General features: G+C 32.3%; 1 protein-coding gene across 7 annotated transcripts in view; it reads right to left on the reverse strand.

The window, feature by feature from the left end:
• LOC114333623 (tau-tubulin kinase 1) overlaps positions 1–18,107 on the reverse strand; it is a 345,869-nt gene that overhangs the window by 30,762 nt on the left and 297,000 nt on the right. For 6 of the 7 annotated variants that reach the window (XM_050647122.1, XM_050647124.1, XM_050647123.1 and 3 more), the window contains exon 16: positions 9,722–9,908. The exons of the other annotated variant lie outside the window; for it this stretch is intronic. In XM_050647122.1, the coding sequence (XP_050503079.1) occupies positions 9,722–9,908 (187 nt within the window). The remainder of the gene's footprint in view (positions 1–9,721; positions 9,909–18,107) is intronic. 7 annotated transcript variants of the gene reach the window in all.

The raw sequence follows: 18,107 nt of genomic DNA on the forward strand, positions 1-18,107 counted from the left end.
AGAATAGAATTGTATAAAAGTTTATATTGAAAAAATTAAAAAAAAAAAAAGAAAAAAAAATTATACAAAAAAATATGTATACAAAAAAAATGTATAAAAAAAATTAAATCTTATTAAAAAAAAAAAAAAAATAAATAAATAAAAAAAAGTATAATAAATTATAAAAAAAAATAAAAAAAGAGAAAAAAAAAATTAAAAACACAAAGAGGGTGTAAACCTCCGCGGGGTTGATCCGGGTTGAAGCCGCTGTGTAAAAAAAAAGCATATATTTATTAGCATTTAGTATTAGTATTTAGTATTAGCATGTAGTTTTTTTTTGTCGATTTAATTATTTGTAAATTAATTTAAGTTGGTTAGGGCCATGAATGAGGAGTATACCTACTGGTCAATTAAATGTTTCCACTTCTACATATGTATGTATGTATGTGCGTGCATAAGTATTATATGTGCGCACATGTACCTAATGTATTATGTAATGCAATGTATTATATTTGGAATATTGTAGCAAACAGTAATTTATTATCTATCGTGGCTGAATGGATCAAGTAATCCAAAGCCAATAAGGAAGAAAAAAAAATATACTGACATTGTTACAGTTAAAATTCATTTAAAAATTTTTCGAAGTTAATTATTGGTATAAATTACAATAATTATTGTATTAAATAAACAAGTTTAAGTAATTTTATTTGCAATTTATATACGATTAATATTAAAAGTGGCATGCGCTACTTGAATCTAACTTCAGCCCGTGAGTAATGAACCGTGAGTAACTTCAGCCCGTGAGTAATGAATTATTACTCACGGGTACAGTAATGGGTGCTATTATCTATGAAAAAATAGCGAATAATGAGCATGTTATTAAACGGTCGTAGAAAAATAATTTAAGTAGATATTATTTAAAATGGCAGGATGTTTAGTTACACCTTTTTTCCTATACATAGTTAAAAAATGTGTAAGAAAATTCGTGGAAAGTTACACGATTTTCTGAGTCATGGCATTTTGCACATATATCTCAAGAATGTTAATATAAAGCTCTTTACAAAGAGGCAGGATGGTTGTGTAGTTATTTCGTATATAAAAATAAAATTTTAAATCTGTAAAATTATTGCTGGTTGTTATACAAACATTCATATCACCACAATTTTCTGAGTCATGGCATGTCAAGTATGCTTAAAAAACACTAATCTAAAACCGTTTACAACGTGGCAGGATAATCGCAAAGATATTTAATACATAAAAATTAATTTTTATATCGTTAAAACAATCGTACGGTATTAAATATTATTTTCCTGAGTAACGTCTCGGATTTTTACACACCTTTCAAATCTAATACCAAACTATAAGATCTTTATTTTAAGCGATTAGATCATATTTGTATCTAAGTAAACGTCATAAAAGCAATAGAAAGAAAATCAATAATTTTACAATTAATTGGTTATAGTAGGAATTGTACCTATTATACAGGGTGTCCAGAAACTCTTCTAACAAACGAAGCCCGGAGATTCCTCAGATAATTTTAAGAAAATTACCTAGTCCGAAAATGCTTCCTAAGGAAGCTAAAGCTCTTTAAAGATGGCGTATTGTAATTAGTTTTTTTAAAATAGCTCCAGAACACTTCTATTTAGAAAAACGAAAATTGGTACACCTATTTATCTTTCAGCGATAAATCGATTCTATCAATTGTCAATTTGTCAACATCCAAGCAGATCTCCGAAAAATGAACATCCCATTTGACCCTAGGTTGATGGAAGACCGAACAAATTGGAAGAAAGTTGTACAGTCAGCCAGGACCCATCTAGGGTTGTAGCGCTACGTAATGATGATGAATTGTCAATTTTTAGTACCGGTCATAGGCGTCCGTTTTGGGTAGGGAAACGGATATTTTATCGCATAACTTTTCTGTGTTTAACTTTTAAGCATATTTGACACTGGATTATTAAACTATGGGGTATTCTTGTAGTAAAAGGTACTCTTGCGTTAAGTCGGTAGGATACGCCAGGTTCTAGAAAAATCGATTTGAAAAATTTTGCGGTTTTTTAATTTAAAAAAATAAAAAAAAAACTATTTAAAAAAACGAAAACTGGTACGTTTATTTCTCTTCCAGATATGAATCGATTTTATCAATTGTGAATTTCTAGTATCGGTCATAGGCGTCCGTCTTGGGTAGATCAACGAAATATCATAACTTGCTTTAATTTTTAAGCATTTTTGACAGTAGAGTATTAAATTATGAGGTATTCTAGTACTAAAAATTACTCTTGCTTTAAGTCGATAAATACACCGTTTTTTTTAATTTTTTTATTCAAATTTTTCTTAAATTCAAAATACGAAAAATTTTAAAATTGATTTTTCTAGAAAACGGTGCATCCTACCGACTTAAAGCAAGAGTACCTTTTAGTACTAGAATACCTCACAATTCAATAACATAGTGTCAAAAATGCTTAAAAGTTAAAGCCAAAAAAGTTATGCGAAAAATAACCGTTGTCCTACCCAAAACGGACTCCTATGACCGGTACTAGAGATTCGCAATTGATGGAATCTATTTATCTCTGGAAGATAAAAAGGCGGACCAGTTTTTGTGTATCGAAATGGAAGCATTTTGGAGATATAAAAAAAACTAATTACAAGGCGCCATCTTCAAAGAGCTCTAGCTCCCTTAGGAAACATTTTTGGATTAGGTGAATTGTGTTAAATTGTCTTAAAATGATCTTAGGAATCTTAAAATTATATACAGGGTGTTCCATTAAAAAAACATAATTTTGTGTCGCCCTGTCAATACGGGTAGCCCTGTATATTAGAAAATATCTTTGCCCCACGTTTTACCTAAATAACTTTTTTTCGTATCTCTTACGACAAACGAGTAATTGGACTTTGTTACACTAATGCCCCACCCTGTATACGAAATAACTATAAAACCATCCTGCCTCTTTGTAAATAGATTTATACTAAGATTCTTGAAACATATGCAAAATGGCTTGACTCAGAACATCGTGGAATTTTTTACGAATTTTCTTACAAATCTAAGACTCCTGCCGTCTTACTAGAACCGTTTAACCTTCCTACCGAGTACCGAAAAAGTATTGATTGCATTTAAGTATTAAAACTTTTTAAAGGCAGGACTCAGAAAATCGCGGAATCAGGGTGAAAATTTTCCGCAGAATTTTCCAAGCGACAAGTATACTTAAACATTAGGAGACGTCATGCCAATATTTTTTTTTGATCATTTTGAAATAAATATGTTTAATTTATTTAGTTGGCAGGACCCAGAAAATCATGAAAATTTCATTATTTTCCGTACATGTTTGTATACATATACAGGGCGAGGCAGATAACTGGCCTATTAGAAATATCTCGAGAACTAAAGGCAACAGAATCATGAAAATTGTAATAAGGGGGTTTTGAAGGATGATCTATTAAATGAAAATATTTTCATCTCTTTGCAACTTCCGGTTATACTGGAAGTTGCTTATAACTTCGTTTTTTTAAATGGGACACCCTGTATATTTTTACATTTTTGGATTCTCTTCGATGTCTTTTTTCTTAAAGTATAAGGTTTTGTAATATTATACAGGGTATTTTAAAAGATAATTACGTTTTTTTATTAATTTTGTAGCAACATTCACACCCTGTAGAATTGTAGTAGTTTGACATCTAAAACTCTACTTATGTTCAAATGATTTTTAATATACTCTACTATTGTTAAGAATCATTAGTATAGCTAAATTTTTAATTTTAGTATACAGGGTTGGTCGAAACTCGGAATGAGTATTTTCTGAGTTTTCTTAAATGGAACACCCTGTATTTTAGTATTGTAATGAAATTATATTTTATGGTACTTTTTTATTTCTTAGGCATTCCCTATACCTAACTGCTTTAATTTGTGCTTAATTGTTAACCGCACCAACAATTTTAACTAAGTAGGTATTTCGATAGCTAAACCATTATTGGTAATTTTAAGGACCAGTCTGGATTAATATGTATTTATTTCTAAAAAATTATTTGGGATTGAGTATGTTCACGGCCAACCTAATAAAATTTTACGTATTTTTTGTTGCAATTAATGTTTAGCTTGAATCACCAATAACTCACAAATTAAAGCAGTTAGGTATAGGGAATGCTTAAGAAATAAAAAAGTACTACAAAATATCATTTCACTACAATACAAAAATACAGGGTGTTCCATTTAATAAAACTCAGAAAATACTCATTCCGAGTTTCGACCAACCCTGTATACTAAAATTAAAAATTTAGCCATACTAATGATTCTTAACAATAGTAGAGTATATTAAAAATCATTTGAACGTAAGTAGAGTTTTAGATGTCAAACTACTACAATTCTACAGGGTGTGAATATTGCTACGAAATTAATAAAAAAACGTAATTATCTTTTAAAATACCCTGTATAATATTACAAAACCTTATATTTTAAGAAAGAAGACATCGAAGAGAATCCAAAAATGTAAAAATATACAGGGTGTCCCATTTAAAAAAACGAAGTTATAAGCAACTTCCGGTATAACCGGAAGTTGCAAAGAGATGAAAATATTTTCATTTAATAGATCATCCTTCAAAACCCCTTTATTCCAATTTTCATGATTCTGTTGCCTTTAGTTCTCAAGATATTTCTAATAGGCCAGTTATCTGCCTCACCCTATATACCCCGTTAGCCCGTTTGCAACCCTCCTGCCCAAAAAATTTTCTCCGTAAAATCGATAGTATCCTGTCATTCTACGGATATGGCAGGACTCAGAAATTCATCGCAAAATGCTATTTTTATTTTTTGGGAAAATCTAGTTTTTACAGGAAAATGTCATAGGAAATTTGTGGATGTTTCCACAGATTGTAAGTACTTCGTCTACACTTCCAGTATTGCAAAAGGCAGGACTGAGAAAATCGTGGCTGAACTTCTGTATAATATCTCCCGGTCTATTTGTAATCGATGAAAGCAACATCTTTACGTTGGTCGCGGCATTTTTGGAGAAATACATTTAAGCCAAAAGTGCTTCGCGTGTGTGTATCCAGCGCATTCCTGGAGTCCAAACTGGATTTCATCTAGGCCCCATTCGCAATGATTTTTTGGTCTCCCATGAATAACGCGAAGAAACATTTTCAATGTATGGCTCATCAAACTAATATTAACCAGAATTCGTCGCATATTTTTGCCCGCTGTTTGTTCGGAATTGCTACAAAAACAGCCATTCCTAAAGTATTTCACCAATAGTCACGTCATTTCCTCACGTCATTCAAAATATTAACCAGAACACTGATTTGGTCCTCTTGTATCATTTTTAAGAGTTCAGCTGAAATATTGTCTGGTCTAGCTGTTTTATTGGTTTTGACTAATTTTTTGCATGAAGAACTTCAGTCTTTAAACCTTCAAGTCCTTCTTGATTTACGGTACTCCATGCAGTTACTCCATGATTCAAGTATTTCTCGTTCATCAATATTTCTTCTTTTCCTGCATTATCTACTAGAGTATTAGTATTAGAGTATCACTTCCTTGTTCTTCTAGTAGCTTGTGTTCACGCAATAATTTCCAATATTTGTTTTCTCAATATTTTCGCTTGGTCTCATTTCTTTCATGTAATTCTATGCATCATTTTCTATTTTACTTTTGTTGGCATCTTCTTCTTCTTTTATATAGGCACTACTGCCTGTTTTTCTTCAATGGTGCCTTTCATTCTGTCCCTAAATTGTCGTTCCATCTTTTCCTTGGGCGTCCTATACTTCTTCTGCCTAACAGTGACTTGCCCCTGTATCCCAGGCTGTGGATGAAAAAACGTGATATAATTCAGAAATTTTTAAAACCTATCAGGTGTTGTAAAGGACGATGCCAGGAATAACTTCTACTAAAATGTGACCAAAAATATTGTGAGCTTTTTTTTATTGCGATTTTCATTTGTTAAATTTGCAATTTTTAAAGATTTTTAATTTTGCAGCTTAGGATATTGATTTTAGAGAAAAAATTTTTAATGGAAAGTTAAAGTAAATTAAAAACCTACAATTTGAGCTATGGTAAGTTTAATTTCGTTTATTGGTTATTGCAAAACAGCCTGCGAAAGGTCCAAAATGGCCTTTTTAAACAGTTGCGTTGTTTATTGTACAAATATTTTTTTTATTTTTTAAAGCTTTAAAATGAAGATCTTTCAATTCCAAACATAAAAAAAATTGTAAGGCCGGATTACCCAATTGGTTGCTTAGATATTATAAATTGTTTATCCCAAGAGGTCAAATGTCGAAGGCTATAACTCTTTGAAAAAAAAATCGTAGAGTTGGTGAAATATTCAATCTCCTTCTAAAGAGTTAAATTTTTATATTCTGATGTAAATAAATGCTTAAAACATTTTTAAACCTCTAATTTTTGGGTTTGAAAATAAGGGAGCAAATTTCGTTATAAACATTTAGAGCTGAAGCGGCCCTGTACATCCTATGAGTTCTTAACCTACAGATTATTGTTGCCGAAGACGAAACGAAGATTTATAAAAAAATAAAAAAAATCTACGACCAACTGAAGCCGAGCTAAATGTTGGGTTTGAAAATAAGGGGGCAAATTTCGTTATAAACATTTAGAGCTGAAGCGGCCCTGTACATCCTATGAGTTTCTAACTTACAGATTATTGTTGCTGAAGACGAAACGAAGATTTACAAAAAAATAAAAAAAAATTACAACCAACTGAGCCGAGATAATTGTTTCTTTTTTCTTAAATCGTAGTGCCTTTATTTATAACAATTAAGAAATTATTTTACAGTCATTGACTAAGGAAAGACTTATATTATCTTAAAATAAAAATTATTAAAAAATATAGTTACATTTAATTATTAAAATTTATTTTTAAAATCGGTGACTGTAAAATAATTTCTTAATTGTTATAAATAAAGGTACTACGATTTAAGAAAAAAGAAACAATTATCCTGGCTTCAGTTGGTTGTAGAATTTTTTTATTTTTTTATAAATCTTCGTTTCGTCTTCAGTAACAATAATCTTTAAGTTAGAAACTCATAGGATGTACAGGACCGCTTCAGCTCTAAATGTTTATAACGAAATTTGCCCCCTTATTTTCAAACCCAACATTTAGCTCGGCTTCAGTTGGTCGTAGGAATTTTTTATTTTTTTATAAATCTTCGTTTCGTCTTCAGCAACAATAATCTGTAAGTTAAAAACTCATACGATGTCCAGGGCCGCTTCAGCTCTAAATGTTTATAACGAAATTTGCCCCCTTATTTTCAAACCCAAAAATTAGAGGTTTAAAAATGTTTTACGCATTTGTTTACATCAGAATATGAAAATATAACTCTCTAGAAGGAGATTGGATGTTTCACCAACTCTACGATTTTTTTTTCAAAAAGTTATAGCCTTCGACATTTGACCTCTTGGGATAAACAATTTATAATATCTAATCAACAAATTCGTTAATCCGGCCTTACAAGTTTTTTTATGTTTGGAATTGAAAGATCTTCATTTTAAAGCTTTAAAAAATAAAAAAAATATTTGTACAATAAATAACTCAATTGCAAAAAAAACGGTCATTTTGGGCCTTTCGCAGACTGTTTTGCAATAACCAATAAACGAAATTAAACTTACCATAGCTCAAATTGTAGGTTTTTTAATTTACTACAACTTTCTATTAAAAAGTTTTTCTCTAGAATCAATATCCTGAGCTGCCAAATTAAAAATCTTTAAAAATTGCAAATTTAACAAATTAAAATCGCAATAAAAAAAAGCTCACAATATTTTTGGTCACATTTTAGTAGAAGTTATTCCTGGCATCGTCCTTTACAACACCTGATAGGTTTCAAAAATTCCTGAATTATATCCTGAAATCGACCTATTTTTCACCCACAGCCTGGAGTACTGGCTATTCTTACTATTCTTGATTCAGACATCCTGCTTATGTGTTGACTCCACTCTTCTTTTCTGTTCTTTACCCAGTTATTTATATTGTCTACCAGTCTACCCCACAAAATATGCGTCTGATTTTCTCACTTCTTACCCTGTCCTGTAGTCCTGTCCTTGTTGAAAATATCTGAAACTGAAATAGTAAAATTATTTTGCTGATGTTTTTTCTCTATTCGTTTCAGCTTGGTCCTTGAATCAGCGACTAAAATTCTAATAAAATATACGATCTGTATGTTGTAGTTCTTCGTTGTCTATTGCTGTGTCATCAGCATACCTATATCATTGCTAGAGGTCAGAGGTCGCTTTTCAATGGTTCGCTAAAGAGTTTTTCGAGTATAAGTTGACTTACCCATTTTTATAATTATATTATTGGACCGTATTTGTTTTGTCTGACCAGAAACTCAACACAAGTGTTCGGTAACTTAACCAACTTAATAATAATCAATATTAACAATAGTTTAAAACAATTGTGTTACAAATTAATTAAAATCTTGACATAAACTTTATTAGACAGAGAGACAGATACACAGGCAAACAATCAGACCGAGATAAGGCAGAACATAAACTAGTCCTGTCGCCAGGGGGGTACAACGGCCTCCTTTATTTAGATGGACTTACCCAAGTTTTTTTTATGTATTTTGACCCGTAGAACACGAATTTTTTGGGTAACAGTTGATCCGGATGTCGATAAGATTGTTATAAACAAAGAACTTGAGGAATTACATAACAGCGATTTCTCGCAAAACAAAACATTTTTTTATATTTTTTTGGCCATTCTAAGCAAAAAATGTTCCTACAAGTTTTTTCGTAGGATGCATAGTTTTCGAGATAACCACTGTTAAAATTTCAAAAAATCGAAATAATGCAATTTTTGAACCCGAATAACTTTGATTTAAAAATAAAATAGCAATTCTGCTTACCGTATTTGAAAGTTCAAGTCAAATTATATCGGTTTTGATTATTTGCATTGCTAAAAATTTATTTTTTTATTGTTAAACAAAGCTATAAGCACATAGTGTTTCCCGAACCTAATACATGCGTTTTAATACATCCTACGTAGATATTGCCTCGCTTGCACTTGTACCTATTCTACCTACTTGTTCGATTTTAAATGAGAAATCATTGAAAACATCACTCACGCACTAGGTGTTTATTACTGTTTATAGCTTTGTTTAAGAATAAAAAAATTAATTTTTAGCAATGCAAATAATCAAAACCGATATAATTGGACTTGAACTTTCAAATGCGGTAAGCAGAATTGCTATTTTATTTTTTAATCAAAAGTTATTCTGGTTTAAACATTGCAATTTTTCGATTTTTTGGAAGTTCAACCGCGCTTATCTCGAAAACTGTGCATCCTACGAAAAAACTTGCCAGAACATTATTTGCTTAGAATGACCCAAAAAATACAAAAAATGTTTTGTTTTGCGAGAAATCGCTGTTATGTAATTCCTCAAGTTCTTTATCTATAACAATCTTATCGACATCTGGATCAACTGTTACCCAAAAAATTCGTATTCTACGGGTCAAAATACATGAAAAAACTTGGGTAAGTCCATCTGAATAAAGGAGGCCGTTGTACCCCCCCTGGCGACAGGACTAAACATACAGACAAACAGATAGGTCGTCAGACATTCATACGGGCAGTCTCAGATAGAGAGAGAGACAGACAGACAGACATACAAATTTAAAAAGTAAAAAGTGTAAAATATTATGCAAATTAGAAAAGCTAAGTGAGCGTCGCTTTGTGTGCAAATAAGAGATAACATTAGTATAAATGTCTTCTTAAATTCCTACAAATATCTTCGTTTTTAATATACCTACCACTACTAGAATGCCTTTTGAATCTAAGCTTAAGCTGGCTGGGATCCGTGACGTATTTATCATTGTTTTGCCTACGTCGTCGCAGTCCTGGCGTCAAGTCGCCCGACCAAGACATGCATTTGGCTAAACGTTGACCACTAACAGCTACTGGAATTTTTGAGAGTCGACCCTCCATCGCAGGACTTACCTGGAATGAACGAAAAATAGTCATCACCTCGTATTTTTTTTTATTTTTGAGCAACGTAAAATGTAAAAAGTGTCGGTACTTCTTCGGCATGCTTTCAGGGGTTCCCTTAAGTTCATAAAATACCATTTTAATAAAGAAAACTGTCAAAGAAAAAATATTATCCTCTTCTAGTCGTATCCTAAAAGCTCCTGCTTTGCTTCATCTTCTAGAATACCAACTTTATTTTAACTGTATATTAGTCTAGCAGCCAGGAGGGGTTGAGTATACACTTTTATGTCCCCTTGGTACATACCTTGACGTTTTTTTAGATTTTTTGATATTAGTCTGGGCTGATTATCGGAGAATAGGCCATTTTTGGGAAAAGTTATTTACCAGCAATTTTATTGCTGGAATCGAATCTTATGATGGTATATATTAATAATATAGGTATGCAAAGTCCGCAGATAGTGTGCTACTTTTTTTATAAACAAAATGGCGCCCGAAAATTGTGTTTTTTTCAATTTTTGCTCTATAACTCCAAAGATTTTAACTTTACACCAAAAACACCCAAATAAAAATTCACCGCAATTAAATTCTGCATAGAGACGTCTTTTCCACGATTCACTTCGACCAAAACTTTCTTCGGAAAAAGCGGGTTTTTCCAACAAAATCTTTAATTTTCAACTAAAATTTTAGATACATACCAATTTTCATATCCTTAAAATACTCATAACATATATTATTATAATAAAAACTATCGATAATACGTGTGAAAATTGCCAAAAATAGCAAAATTCCAATCAAAAATTAGGTTGGAGAAAATGTAACACTCAAAGTTCAAAATCGGTATACGTTAAAAAAATGCATTTTCTCATCTTCCCATGGAGCAATTTCCTTAATTCTTTTTTTGTTCCCAAGTAACTCGAGTAGAGCCATCGAACTAACGTTAACCATTATTAAATGTCAAGCTTGCTTTTGTTTTGTTATAATAAATTTATTTATTTATTATAACACAAAATTTTAAATTGTTTACATAAAAATTGTTTAAATAATTATACAGCTTTCAAATGAGAATATTTATATTTTTAACTTTAAAAGGTACACTTGTAGTAAGTTTATCTAAAAAAAGCCTACAACTGAAAAAAATATGTAGTTTTCTGTTCTTATAAATAAATTAATCTATTATAACAAAACAAAAGCAAGTTTGATTATTTAATAATGCGTTAGTTCGATGGCTCTACTCGAGTTATTAGGGAACAAAAAAAGAATGAAGGAAATTGCTCCATGGGAAGCCGAGAAAATGCATTTTTTTAACGGATACCGATTTTGAACGTTGAGGGTTACATTTTCTCCAACCTAATTTTTGATTGGAATTTTGCTATTTTTGGCAATTTTCACACGTATTCTCGATAGTTTTTATTATAATAATATATGTTATAAGTATTTTAAAGATATGAAAATTGGTGTGGAGAAACAGTATAAAAATAAAAAGGTGATGGTTTGAAAATTATGATCCTATTGTTTATATCTTTGCCGTAAATTCCGGTCAACTTTGACCGGTTGTATCTCAGGAACCACTCGTAATAATTAAACGTTTTTTTTTTAAAAGAAGCGTCCTGTCGCTGATTTTCAAATGCCGTTTTCATAATTTAATTTAATTTAATATTTCCCGAGATATTCTTTTTGTTTATAAGCCAAAAAATTGTTTATAATTTTAAAATATTCCTGAGGCCGCTTAAATATTCCAATTTTAATTCTGTAAAGTACATTAGATAGGTATAGTGTATTTTTATGAAAAAATCATAGTTATTCTTATGCACCATAATTATTGTCGTTATTATAGCGACCGTAAATTTTTAATTAACAATTCAATTGTTGCTAAACTGTTCATTCAATTTCCATCGGCTTCTGGAATTATAATCTATACGAAACGGGCTTTTACATTACCAAGTTATTTAATTATTGATTAACAATTACTTATCTAAAATTTTAGTTGAAAATTAAAGATTTTGTTGGAAAAACCCGCTTTTTCCGAAGAAAGTTTTGGTCGAAGTGAATCGTGGAAAAGACGTCTCTATGCAGAATTTAATTGCGGTGAATTTTTATTTGGGTGTTTTTGGTGTTAAGTTAAAATCTATGGAGTTATAGAGCAAAAATTGAAAAAAACACGATTTTCGGGCGCCATTTTGTTTATAAAAAAAGTAGCACACTATCTGCGGACTTTGCATACCTATATTATTAATACATACAATAATAAGATTCGATTCCAGCAATAAAATTGCTGGTAAATAACTTTTCCTTGTATTTTGCTAATTAGCCCAGAGTATATGTAGATTCGATTTTTCGAGAGTAGCAGGCTAAAAATCCGTCAGGTAATTTGTTATTAACAATTTAATGGTTTAAGGGCGTAGGTGCAAAATTTCGCGCCAATTTGTTTTAAACGGTGTTCTAATCCTGAAAAAAGTAAGAAGTATTTTTGAAAAATTTGAACGCAGAATGAAAGATTACATTATTACCGAGGGCTTAGAATAACCAAACAAATTCTTTTGAATGAGATATTTAAAAATAAAAATCACACTCATTTTTTCCACACCTCTAACTTATTAAAATACATCCATATGACATACATCCATATACATCCGATCATATGACATCAAGATACAATCCTGAAGTACCTTTTCAAGCGGACATTTGCCCACGAGACGAATGGGACAGAGGAAACTCTCGACCCAGACTGCAGGGTTACACCTGGTATACGGACGGGTCTAAAACTGCAGACTGTTAGGGTGCAGGAATATTCTGTAGTGGTGGAAATTTCAACACTTCTATTCCGCTGGGAGAATGTACCTCCGTATTTCAGGCAGAGATTTTTGCAATCTTGCAATGTGCAAGAGAAAACAACTTGAGGGCATTCGAACTGCAGCGGGTTAACATATGCACAGATAGCCAAGCAGCCATTGGGGCTCTTATAAACCCTAAGATGAACTCTAGGCTGGTGTGGAAATGTCGACAAGAACTTAACAGACTGGCACAACATAACAGTGTTATACTGGTATGGGTTTCAGGTCATCGAGGCATATATGTCAATGAAAGAGCTGATGCACTTGCCAAGAGAGCATCAGCTACAAAATACCTGGGTCCAGAGCCGGCCGTGGGAGTGCCAAAAAGCACCGTCCGCGAACGAAAAAAAGCCTGGATCCGAAGCCAACACAACTCACACTGGGAGAGTGTACTCGGTCAAACACATGGCAAGATCGGACGGACATGTGCTAGTAGGGCTGAGTTACTGATGAAAACAAGCAGAAATCAACTCAAAGTCATAACAGGTTTCCTCACTGCACATGCGCCAGTTAAGGGTCACCTGCATACAATGGGGCTGTTTCATGGAGACTTGAGCTGCAGACTCTGTAACACAGAACCTGAAACAGTCAACCATATTTTGCATGACTGTGAGGCATTGGATCGGAGGCGGCAAATACTTTTCGGAGACATCGAAGTGAATTCAAATATATATGGCACCCACCCACTAGACCTGTACAAGCTGGTACAGGGTTCCAGAATTCTGGAATGGGTTTCATAAACGAATGGAAGATGTACAATAAGCCAAGTGGCTGCAGTACAACCGGTTCACAACAGACGGCTTCCAGGGAAAAAAACTTATTAAAATAAATATTATAGAAGTTTTCAGGAACTTTCGGCCCTCGGTAATAATGCAATCTGTCATTCTGCGTTTAAATTTTTCAAAAATACTCATTAGTTTTCTCAGGATTCGACAAAAGTGAATGTATTTAAAACACATTGGCGCGAAATTTTTTGCCTACACCCTTAAATGATTGTATCTCCAAAACTATTAGAGATATTTAATTTTACCAACGAAAATTGTTTCTTTAAAAAAATGAACAAAATGACGTTTGGTCAACTTTGATCAGATTGTTAGAACCCAGGTTATAACAAATTTCGTGAAAAACAATTGCAAAATAGGCATTCGATGGGGCTTTTCCAAGTATAACTCAGCTTTCATAGTTGCGATTAACTTTTAAAACCACATCATTTTAAAGGTAATTGTTTCAGCTTAAAAAAAAAATTTGCAAAATTACTTTATCTTTATCAATAAAAATTTTACTAAAAAGTTGTGAAATAATTTATAAGATATTTAACTATGGTACTTTTTGACCAAGATATGGAACTTTAAACCCTTTCAGTCATGTTGGGTACAATTGTACCCATTAATTTGAATGCATATATAATTTTACAGGAATCTGTAACTTAAATTAGTTTCTGCGTTTTGTACCCAGATAGCGCATGGCTCGTTTTATTCTAAAAGAAAATTAATGTCAAAAGCAATATGGCGGCATTGTTGGTAAGAGGTAAGTGTACTTGTTTCTTCAAATATCATTCTGAATAAAAGTCAATCGCGGTTTATACTTCAGTGCAATGTTGAAAGTAGTGATACTTCCAAATACTATTGACTGTAATACATCCAACTCCCACAGAAATCTGGAAGCACGCGAAGCACGTTGCCACTAGCGCCACTATCGGTTTGCGGTGAAACTAGGTTTTGACAACGTAAAATTTGACGTAAACATTCAAATTTAATTTTATTAATTTTTGAATAACGAGCTAATTTTGCTAAATTAAATTAATATAAAAATAGTTCAAACACTTAGATAAAAACAATAATAAAGCAATTTTATAAATGTAAGGTTAGATTGCTCTGGTTATCACCGCGGACCACTAGATGGCACTATTTTTTTGCTTTCTCAAATGTAATCGGAAATGTCAAGAGTTGTATGTATTACAGTCAATAGTATTTGATACTTCTTAGTAATTGTAAACATATTTTATTGCAATTTTACTTTTTCAAATAGAGAAGTGCACCTCAAATTCGATGGATACAACTGTACCCAAAATGACTAAGTCAGTGTTATTTTTATTTTCGGAGTAAAATGCCCAAAAAAAAAAATTAACGCAGAAGGCTAGAAGAGCTAGAAAAACTGTCCGACATAAAAAAATGTGTTGGTGATGACAGTGACTGCAAGGAAGAAATACGGGTAAGACAGAGAAGTAGGAATTCCACAAAAAGATATCATGGACCTTCTACACTTTAGGATGAAAGTTGGTGAAGCCCTCATAAAAGTCAACTCTTTCAATAACCGAAAACGGAGAAGACCTTCAAGCAGTACATCTAGTCCAGTAGTAGCTGCAAAACGCCAAAACATTGAAATTAGACCTCTTACTGAGGTGCAATTGGATAATATTGGACATTTTCTAGAGCACATAGAGCTACATTTACCTTTAAGGTGCAAAAACTCTGGTTGTACAGGAAAATCAAGATGACAATGCCAGAAGTTCAATGTTCATTTGAGCCATCAAAAGGAAAGAAATTGCTTTCTTATGTTTCATATGTGCTAGTTTTTTTAGATTTTGGGTACAAATGAACCCATAATAATTGTTTATATATACATGCTATATTTTTACTAATGGCAAAAAAGTGCTATATGAACTGTTTGAAGTACATTTTAGACAAAAAATATTTTTTCGTTTGCTGAAAAAAAAAATGGTACTGAAATGGTTAATAACGCGCTCTGAGGCGAACGATCAGCTCGCAACGAATGCGTGCGCGCGTAAATCAATTTTTAATATATTGGCAAAAAATTAACACAGAATTTAGCAAAGCTTAAAATGTGCATTTTTAGTTGTTCTATAACTTCTAAAAGTCGGTAACTTTTTTTTATTTAGCTTAAAAACAACTAAGGCCATTTTATTAATAAAGATAAAGTAATTTTGTAAAGTTTTTTGCAAAGCCCCATGCCCCAAAGCCGAATGCCTATCTTTCAATTATTTTTCACGAAATTTGTTATAACTTCGGTTCTAACACTCGGATCAAAGTTTACCAAATGCCATTTTGTTCATTTTTTCAAATGGAACAATTTTGATTTTGGCGAAATTAAAAAACTCTAACGGTTTAGGAGATACATTCATTTAACCAATTACATTATTAATAACAAAGTATCTGACGAGTTTTCATCCTGGTACCCTCGAAATTCATGGTATTCCACAAGAACCCCCATGAACAAATTACACCCAATATACAAATAAATGATATCACCCTTCAGAGTTCCCAAAGCCTCATATACCTGGGCAGAGAGCTAAATAGTCAGCTAGACCAGTCAAAAGAAATTAGAAGAAGCATTGAAATAGCAAGGTCTGGTTTATGGATATGCGTAAAATGCTCTGTAACCCCAAGCAATCAGTCACAATAAGACTGAGAACACTAAAGTGTTATGTGTGGTCTCTATTACTATATGGCTGTGAGACCTGGACATTAAAACAGTATGACGTAAACAAACTGAATTCATTCGAAATGTAGATGTACCGCCGAATGCTAAGAATAAGCTGGACCAACAGAACTATGACTGAGGAAGTACTGGAAAAAATGAACACACGTCCTCATCTGGTCAATACAATCAAAATTACAAAGGACATATCTAGGACGCACAATGCGCCATAGGGAATTCGAGAAGCTCCAGGTAATATTGAAGGCAAAATCGAAGGTAAAAGGGGTATAGGAAGAAAGAAAAAATCCTGGCTCCGAAACATCAGAGAGTGGACCCACACAACAGGGAATGACTTAATCCATCAAGCCCAGAACAGAGAGAAATTTGCCATATTGATCGCCAACCTCAATAGAGAAGGCACTTAGGAGGAGGAAGACCCTCGAAAAAACGAATCTACAAACCAAAAATATAAAAAATAGTCAAGATACCGAGGGGGCATAAAAGTGCATACTCAACCCCCCTGGTCCCTAGACTATATACGATCATTAATTTCTTTGATAACTTTAAAAATAAACAAAAGCATAAACAACATCAGTACAGCTAGCTTGTGGTCTGTGCTGCCTCTTCAGCTGTGAGAGGTGAATATAGCCAACTCAACGTCTTATTAACGCATTCTAGACCATAAATTTAATGATAAGTTCGAAATATTATAAACTAGCATTAAAAGCTCTGAGACTACAGCAAGCAAAAAGAAGGTAACACCTTCTGAAGACTTTATTATAAAAATATCAGAGCGTTCAAGCAATAAGAGGTTATGACATTATGTGGAGTTAAAAAGCAGGGATGAAACTTTTTTTTGGACCATGTCCATGATGTATGGTTAAACAAATTTACACGTTTACTTTTATTTGAAATAATTAAATTTTTCGTAAACCATGGTTAAACGATCATTACATCATGTCTTATTTGGATCCAGTGTTATGCAACAAGGGATTTTAAATGAATTTCACTTTTTTAAAATGTTTTATTAACATGCAAATTGATATTAAGTAAAAAATAAATTTTAAGTGTGAAATTAGTTGTTATTTTTACTGTTATATTTACACAATCATAAACAAACTATAAGAAACAGACAGAAATTAACGTCCTAACCCATACGTGACCATTTCTGCCCAATTAAATGCGAATTCGATCAAACCTAACTTGAAATATAATTCCGTCATTTTAACTGATTTATTGCCACAAAAATATATCAAAAAGAAGCATATAAGAATTCTGTCCCTTTAACGCCAATAGTAAAAAAAAGGGCTTCACTTTTTGAACATGTCTAAAGACCTACGTAAGAAAGGAATACTAATACTTTTAGTAAAGATAATAGAGAATATCTTGGTTGGCAACTCAAAAGAGTCCACCCTAACATTGGATTTTGTGAAAATGCTGAAACAGGTCGATTTTTATTCCAAAGAGGACATCTCTTAAACATCTTCATATCTGTCATTTGTCAACCCACTCCCTTCCAGTAACACAAACCCTTTCAGGTACCCATGGTTTTTCTTTTCATATTATTATTAACTCTGTTCTTGTTAAAAATAATCAATTTATTAAAAGTATTACACCTCTTAAAAAGGTAAACGTAACGCATATGTTTTACTAGTGTTATCATTCATACCTAACAAAACTAGTTAAAAAATTTCATGAAACGGGATCAAGGCTGATAAAAAAGGGATTGTGAAAAACGTGTTAGGACTGAAGCAGCAGAAATAGAAATTTTAGGTATTGTTAAATTGGAACCTACTTCAAGTACAGTAAAACCTGCCATATCCGGATCAATGTCAATATGGCGACAGACCGATCCGGATATGAAAAAATCCGGATATAAAGACCACTACTTCTTTTATAGTCTCTGAAACGTTTTCTCCTTCATACATTCCAGTAATCAACG

This window comes from Diabrotica virgifera, chromosome 3 (genome assembly GCF_917563875.1).
Source record: "Diabrotica virgifera virgifera chromosome 3, PGI_DIABVI_V3a".
In the NCBI taxonomy this organism is placed as follows: Eukaryota; Metazoa; Arthropoda; class Insecta; order Coleoptera; family Chrysomelidae; genus Diabrotica; species Diabrotica virgifera.